Raw genomic sequence first — 8,592 nt, 5'->3', positions numbered from 1 at the left:
CTCAAACTAAACTTACAGACATTGTGATAGAAGTCCACGTATTTTGCTTTGTACCGGGCACGCTAATACAAGTGCAGCCTATGGAATTGGAGAGTCTTCTGTATCTTTCTCTATGATCCCATCAAAAATATTAACGATCGAAGGAGTCACCATGGAAAATGGCAAATAAGATTACGCATGCACACACACACGCGCGCGCGCGCACACGCGCAAGCACACACATACACACACACACACACACACACCCACACACACACACACACACACACACAGTTTAACCTTTCTCACTCCAGAGCTCAGTCCTACAACAAACTGGAGCATCAGACGACATGGATCAAGTAACATATATGTAATGTAGTGTATTTATCTACAGACATTTTTCCATGCATTGAAGACACAATATTTTTTATTATTAAATAAATTTTTACAAAAAGTTTACCAAAGTACAAGTTGTATACATTTTACACAATTGGTATGAAATAATGATGTTCTAAACAAAATAAAACACGCTTCTGTACAGCGTACATTTACATTTTCACAGATCTCGTCCAACTCGAATAAACAATGTGCTGTTTTCTGCGGTAACAAGGGGTTGGAGGCGTATGTCAGGTTTCTTGAACATACTTACTGACATGTTCCATGTGCTTGCAAAAAAAAATAATACAAAAACGTCACCGCTTAAACTCTATGGAACTGGGCTCGAATCAAACCAACGCACAAATGTAATATAATAGTGACTTCCAAGCAATACGTCCTATCTACTCATCAAAATTTCAAACATCGTACCAAGCTGAATGAAACAAATAACCATAGTAAGGATAACGGCAATTTGGTATGTGCTGTTCCACAGGGAAGTGTCTCCTGTAAATTAGAAATTACAGAACTAAAAGTTCAACTGAGATTCTGTTTTATTTGGTCGTGTAGAAACAGTATAGGTGATATGGCCATACTCCAGTTTTTAGCAGTGTCGCTATATGGTCACGTAGAACAAGATAGGTGTAACGGTGATTAGCCAGTTTTTAGTTGTGTCGTTAGGCGTCACATGTCATTCAAGGATATATTTCAGTTATTGAGTCCAGTCCGAACTTATATACAAAAATGTAATTATCCAATATATACATTTATATACACTGCTAAAATAAATTTTACAACACTCAAGGATGTCCCGTGTTCTGTACTGATGCATAAATGCATCGTATTAAGACCAAACGTTATTTTTCATGTTGAATATTTATCCCTGCATTTTTCGTTCAAAATGTAACCCTTGTTCAATAGTATTTTAACCTCCAAGCATAGCTAAATATACAGTATATTTTATTGATTTAAAAATGTGCTAAAAGAACAATATCATACTGTATAAATTTAAAACTGCAACTTACATTGCTTTTAAAGTCGGAGCACGGAAACTTCTTGACTACGTGTTTCCTTCGTTTTCTTCTGTCACACTTTGTCTTATCAGACTGTGCAGTAAGTAAAGGAAGTGTTTGTAGTAATGATATTGATTAACTATAAGTTAAATTGGTGAGAAAATAGAAAAGAAATAAAAGGGAAATAATTAACAAACAAACGAAATGCATGACTTTGGGAGGCAGTTTTATTTAAACTACACTCCAGTTTAAATTAATACCAGTGTATATCAATGTAAAGTGCTGCACTGCATTACCTTAACGTTAGCCTAACCTTATATATACTCAGTTCCAAAAGAAAGTGTGCACTTTTTAAGTTTTAAATATTTCAAAAAATTCCCCGACGTTTTTGTTTCATTTTTTTATACACTAACTCTCAGGTATAACTCAAAATCTAAAATGCACACCAATTTGTTTACGAACTGATTTAAATTTTGGTACCAAACATTATAAGTTTTCATGAAAATGACCGAGAAAAAATAACAGAAAACTAAGTGCGCACTTTCTTTTGGAACTGAATGTACAGTGTTACCTACCGATGCCACATTTAGCTATATACAATAAGTTATAACTTACACCTGGGATTGCATTCTGAAAATGTACAATATTTAACTGCTTTTTTATATTTATTAATCTGAATGATTTTTGTTCTAATATATTTCTATTTCTCGTGATTAGTAGGAAAATATATTTGTACTTTATCACACAAAAGGGAAGTAATCACATGTTTTAAAAAAAGGAAGAAAGATACTTTGGGTCTCTTTTGCCATTCACTTTGAGCTCGAATTCTTGTTCATACACATGGTGAATTTATGCAAAAATAGTCAGATATCCTTCCATGCATTGAAAAGTTACTGACTGTAAAAGACTGTCCTAACAGATTGATCTCATATTAACCTTTGAGACAGCAGTCTTGATTTCGTGCTTATCACGTTTAACATTTGTGCTAAGTAATTATAAAATTCCTTGATGAATAGAAGAGTTATGGACTGGACATGAAAAAGACCATGTCAACCCCTGACCTCCGAATGTGACATTGTCTTTTGCAGCCTTGAGTCTGGGTCTTCCGCGCAACATGTCTCATTAGAAGGAAAATTGAGCCGCGACACGAGAAAATCAACATAGTGGGTTTGCGACCAGCATGGATCCAGACCAGCCTGCGCATCCGCGCAGTCTGGTCTGGATCCATGCTGTTCGCTAACGGTTTCTCTAATTGCAGTAGGCTTTAAAAGCGAACAGCATGGATCCTGACCAGACTGCGTGGATGCGCAGGCTGGTCTGGATCCATGCTGGTCGCAAACCCACTATGTTGAATTGAGCCGTGCCATGAAAAAATCAACATAGTGGGTTTGCGACCAGCATGGATCCAGACCAGCCTGCGCATCCGCGCAGTCTGGTCTGGATCCATGCTGTTCGCTAACGGTTTCTCTAATTGCAGTAGGCTTTAAAAGCGAACAGCATGGATCCTGACCAGACTGTGCGGATGCGCAGGCTGGTCTGGATCCATGCTGGTCTCAAACCCACTATGTTGATTTTTTCATGGCACGGCTCAATTGTCTTCGAAAAAAGCGGAAGACAATTACCTGTCAAGAAAGAATTCTGTTGTTTATGTTACCTTGTAGCGTTATTTACTTCTAAAGGATCTGCTTATTTTATTTCAAAGGATATCAATAATTTCCGTATGATCATGACCAAAATCGTGGAAAGGGACATCTTCACAAAAACCACACTCTCCACGGGAAACTACAACCATTAGTAAATTTGTGTCCTCCACCCATGACGCAGAATAGAATATATTGCACTGTAATAGATCGACAAGGTTCATTGTTAAGATGCTGTATTAAGGAACCGCAGGAAATGACAGCCCATTACATCACATTTATTCTGTGTCGCAAACTTTATTCTTCGAATTAAAATAATTGTATATATGGTAGTCGCAACTTGACCGCAATGGTTGACCTTAGGCTGATTATTCATATCGATTATTTCATTGTAGAAATATGGTGTGCATAGGGTAGCCGTGTATTTAAATTTATGAATGCAATGAGATGAAGCGTTTTACCTACACTCCTTTTCAATAATAGGTTGTGCCTCATTATGTATTATAATACAAAGGTCAAACATCGGGGTCAAGTTGCGTCCACTATACTTATAAGCGCAGTGACAGGAGATTGTACCATTAAACTCTACAAAATGTCGTTAATACCCCCCACCCACCCCTGCCTCATGCAGGGACTCGAATTTAAAATGCAGTTTTACTTTGGTTAGCCCTATGACAAGTTATGTTTAATCTATCGGCGATATATGACCATTTTGTGTCGATTCGCCGCAAAACCCAGCTCACTCACTCACTGTTTCAAACTTTCAAAAATGTCTAGGTTTATAATTTTTCTAAATAAAGCAAAAGCATATACAGCTTTGGAGAGTCTAGCGACTTAAGTTCCATCACTCAATCATTCACACTTGTGGTAGTAGTAAGTAAATGAGAGTTATGCTATATATACCATTATGAAATTAGATAAACATGTACTTGTGGAAAAGGTCGGCCAGCCTAAAATTCAACATTTACCAAGACACGTCATTATAGTCAATTTTGGTTTTGACACTTAAATTTTCGAAGCTTCCGCTCGAAAACGTCTGGAATCAATGGTTCGTGAACATTTTGACCAGTGAAATATCTACTTCTACAATATAACGTATTTTATATACATTGATTATGTCATTATCTAACTTCAGGACAAGAACTATCTTAACTTATTCGTATTTATACTAATTATAATTATTAATTCGTATATATATTTATTCGTATTTTCAATAAATACAAATACATATTTCGTGTACTTCAAGTTCTCCTTTTTCAAAATCTATTGTTTCAACAGAAAAATAATACTTATCTATAATGGCACCGGTACATCCTGTTACTTTACATCTGAAATTTAAAATAAAAATATGAGAACAATTTTGCAACGCGTATCGATTAAATATGCTTAACTGCCATAATATAAATGCACATATTACAAAGATATACTAGTTGGCCTATACATGTTTTGCAACATTATGCCGATGAATAGTCCAAGTAGATTATTATTATCATTATTATTATTATTATTATTATACCAGATTTATATAGCGCCCTTTTCATGATAAACACGTTCAAAGGCAATTTACATATAATTGCAAACGCAGCCACACAGGGCGCGAAAGTACAGACACAGAGCGATCTGACAAGAGGAACAGAGTGAGACAAAGACCCCAGAACAGAGAGAGAAATCTTTTTTAGATACAGGTCTGTCCGGTTAACTTAGCCTAGCTCTTTGCGAATATACAGTCTGGTTCTTTATATGTATAGCACCGATACACGCGAAGCCGTCTTTCCTGGGAAGAACCAGTACAGGCCTGTTAGATAACAAAATATCATTGCAAATGTTTAATAACTCTTCAATAACTCTTAGATAAATGTACGTCATGTAGATGACAAAGGCATGTAACGGATATGCATGTAACAAATTGCTATTAAACTTCCCTCCATAAATGTATCAGTTTTCAACTCGAAAAATTAAAATACAAGCCAAAAGTCCTGAGTTACATCATTATCCATGAATCAGATGCATTTGTATTTAGAGGATGTAGCAGAACAAAAACAAAACAGACAAACAGCATATGTACAACTCATCATCTACCGTCGAAGTGTAACTACAGACTATTGTCCTTTCAACAACACGCCGGTATTTGATGAAGTTCATACATTTTTTTTTACCTTTGATATTGACATTCTGGTCTGGTTTGGTAAAATTTCAATCTTTAAACTAGATATGGTATAGAGAATTTATACGGACTAAATCAACACTTATTGGGTTAGTGGACTTGCTGTGGTATGTGCGTGTTCGTTTGTACTGTTAGGCGCTTTGCCGTAATTGGTCTGGTATATTGTGGTGGTGATTTAGTTCGTATAAATTCTCTTTACTATATAATAATTTATAATGCGAACTTGTATCCTAGCGGATCTCACGTATGGGAAAGTCAAGTGTTCTATATATATATATATATATATATATATATATATATATATATATATATATATATTCTAACTGTTGCGGGACCTTTTCCACTTTTTCTTTTATGGCATCTTGTATTTCATCAAGAGTAAGTGGACTACGTATGATTCCTTTACTCGTTTACCTGTGGCATACCATTCTTTTTATAACTATTTTCTTTTCTTCTTTTTATCACCACTTTCGATACGTTGTGACTTAAATCTGGCGAGGTTTCCATCTATCTGCACTATTTAAGTTTACTTCGTGTAAAATCTCTCATTATTTCTAAGCTTAGGTTTTTAACCCTTTTTATATTTTATTCCGGTTTAATTAAATATTTCCTTACCTTTGCCTCTTCCTGTAACTGCTTATCGAAATCACTTACCCTGAATAATCTCTTTTACAACCTTTAACCGAGCCACGCACAGACCTACTGAAGTTCGCTTTATACAACGTAAACGATCTGTGACAAGGACGGTGTTCCACGATCTTCTTTTCAGAGGAGCATAAATGCAGCTGAAAACCAAGGTTGACTTTGCTAATGAAACTAAACGTATGATGTACGAGAGGTGTTCGGAAAGTTTCGGGACAAGTGCCATAACATTCTTATTTTTTATTCTATAATTTCAGAATTGTTATACAAGAGCTCTTTGTTGACAGCGCGCTCGACTATTCGAAGAATTAATGTACGTATGTGGTCAAAATATTACCATAGATTTTCAGACAAAAAAGGAAAATATATATGATAAACAACATACCTTTATTTGTGGAACTGGATAGGTTTTGCACTAAGTGGCAATGTGTACTGAGATAAAAATATAAAGCCATATATCAAATAGTTAAGACAAAATATGGAATGGTATGTGAAACTGAACTAATGTCTATGTCAAAATGGGTCACAGCACAGCCAGAAACCTTTTCCTAATTATGTAGTCTTGCCTATATATGGAGACTATGAGGTAAAAGTTTCAAACCATATGTCAAATAGGTTAGACAAAATATGAACTGGTACGAAAATATTAACTGATTTCCAAGATCAAAAACGGCCAAATTCAGCCAAACGTCGTTGACATAGTTTCATATCCTTGACAACAGATGGAGATCGTCACAATGAACAAGTGTTCAAAGTCTCAAAATTTCAAAGTCACATGTCAAAATTTTTGGCAAAACTTTGTTATGTATGAAAAACAAATAAATCTCTAAGTCCAAAAAGGGCAGTAATTCAGCCAAAATACTTGACAGAATCATGTATTCTTTCCTACAGGTAGAGACTGTTGTTATAATAATAAACAAGAGATCAAAGTTTCAAAGCCATATATCAAACAAAATATGTACTGATACGAAACGTTTAACCAATATTTTTAAGTTAAAAGGGGCCATAATTCAGACAAAATCATTGATGAAGATATGTACCATTTTCCCTAAACCGGACATGGTGGTGGTGCACAAGTGTTGAAAGTTTCAAAGCTATATGTCTAAAGTATTTTTTCAAAATGTGGACTGGTACGAGAAATTCATCCATGGTGTTACGCCAACACCGAGACTCAAGGTGCGGTGAGTAAGATAGCTCTCCTTATTCTTCGAAAAGTCGAGCTAAAAATGATGAATCAGGCTGGTTTGAATCTATGCTGGTCTCAAATTTACTATGTTGGTTTTCTCATGGTGCGGCTCATTACCAATACATGTATATAACAGAATGTCGACAGCATGCCAGACTAAATTATGACAACGTACCACATGATTATATGCCAAACGCTCTGCAGGTCCTTCGAGATCTTCATAATCGTATTCGTCAAGAATTTGCTTACATAGTTCATGTTCAGTCTGGACTACAAAATATGCAACACAAATCCTTATCTAACAATATGTGAGTAGCTATGACAAAATGCCCCACTGCACAACCTGATGAAAACAGTTAAGCAATCTAACGCTGTCAAAATGTATCAAATGCGTTTCAGAGATACTCTTACAGTACTCAAAAATCATGTTCTCATTTCACAACTACGCAATAACATTTGTTTTAATCGTAGTGTTTTTCTCTCCACTTTAAAATCACTTTAGCACGAGCGTCGTTGGCCGCAATGGTTTGTTTACACTATTGCAAACATATTTGAGAAGCAATCCCACTAAACCTTACAAAAGATGTACATGCAAAGGCCGTTGATTTTGATTGAAACAAAATATTATCTAACTAGTAATGACCCTTGATCGATAAAATTAAGAATTCAATACTTAACAATTTAAATTTTTTAAGAGAAAGTTTGAATGACCTTAAACCTCCAAACCATTAGAACTCGATTTATTGCACATGAATTTCAAGTATTTTAGAAATACCTTTTTCACAACTTGAACACATTTGCAAAAGATACTTTACTTAAAATTTTGATTATATAGTTAGAATCAAATCAACGTTTTAAACAGTTCTGCTTTATTATATATATTACTCATAATTTCAACATGAATTTCCATTTTATACAAATTCTGAATATCCTACTTGAATGAACTAAATTCCAACTCGTCCATACAGATTTCATACTGAACTTCGAAACACACCTGACAAACAGAAAAAAATAACATTATGAAGAATTATATGTTAATTCTTTCCGATTACAGCTAATACTATTTCACGAAACACCAGACATAGTTTACTTATTAATTGCTAAATAACACAATTACCTATAGGTATTGTACAATGTACTTTAAATGGACTAACATACACATTTTAGGCGAAAAAAATAATTTCTCTCAGAAATTCATAAAAATGAGTACTAGTGGTACAAACTTATTGACATAAGAGTTTTGCAAGTATGCTGAGGGTAGTTTATCGTTGCAGCGCTTTTGAAATAATGCAGAAAATTTACATTCCTCTTGTATTTTATCAACATTTTATTTTCACCTACTTATCATTTTTCAGTGTCATACATACATTCTCTGCCAAACTTGGTGGAAACAACATGTTGAAATTGTTTACCAAAGTGTGAGTGAGTCACTGTAATACATTTTGACAAATTATACATAAAAAGCACAAATTTGATCTAATAAAATCTGTAAAAAGATTCTTTGGAAGCAAAGAATGCAACCAAGAAGAATAATAGCAGACTCGGTTTGATCGAGTCTATTCATGAGAGGTAATGAAATGTGCAACACCTCTC

General features: G+C 34.8%; 1 protein-coding gene across 3 annotated transcripts in view; it reads right to left on the bottom strand.

The window, feature by feature from the left end:
• Positions 1 to 259: 259 nt before the first annotated feature.
• LOC123554396 (voltage-dependent calcium channel subunit alpha-2/delta-3-like) overlaps positions 260 to 8,592 on the bottom strand; it is a 49,383-nt gene continuing 41,050 nt past the window's right edge. The window contains exons 30-36 of one of the 3 annotated variants that reach the window (XM_045344517.2): positions 7,935 to 7,993; positions 7,175 to 7,269; positions 5,826 to 5,956; positions 4,301 to 4,335; positions 3,075 to 3,209; positions 1,380 to 1,462; positions 260 to 861 (exon numbers count right to left, since the gene is read on the bottom strand). In XM_045344517.2, the coding sequence (XP_045200452.2) occupies positions 766 to 861; positions 1,380 to 1,462; positions 3,075 to 3,209; positions 4,301 to 4,335; positions 5,826 to 5,956; positions 7,175 to 7,269; positions 7,935 to 7,993 (634 nt within the window). In that variant the 3' untranslated portion in view covers positions 260 to 765. Of the gene's footprint in view, positions 862 to 1,379; positions 1,463 to 3,074; positions 3,210 to 4,300; positions 4,336 to 5,825; positions 5,957 to 6,198; positions 6,246 to 7,174; positions 7,270 to 7,934; positions 7,994 to 8,592 lie in introns of those variants that run through there. The other 2 variants (XM_045344518.2, XM_045344519.2) reach the window with 2 other exon arrangements.

The sequence above is a fragment of the Mercenaria mercenaria genome, chromosome 7, assembly GCF_021730395.1.
Source record: "Mercenaria mercenaria strain notata chromosome 7, MADL_Memer_1, whole genome shotgun sequence".
In the NCBI taxonomy this organism is placed as follows: Eukaryota; Metazoa; Mollusca; class Bivalvia; order Venerida; family Veneridae; genus Mercenaria; species Mercenaria mercenaria.
Note: the sequence above shows the minus strand (reverse complement) of the source record. Positions and strands in the feature narration are given on the sequence as shown.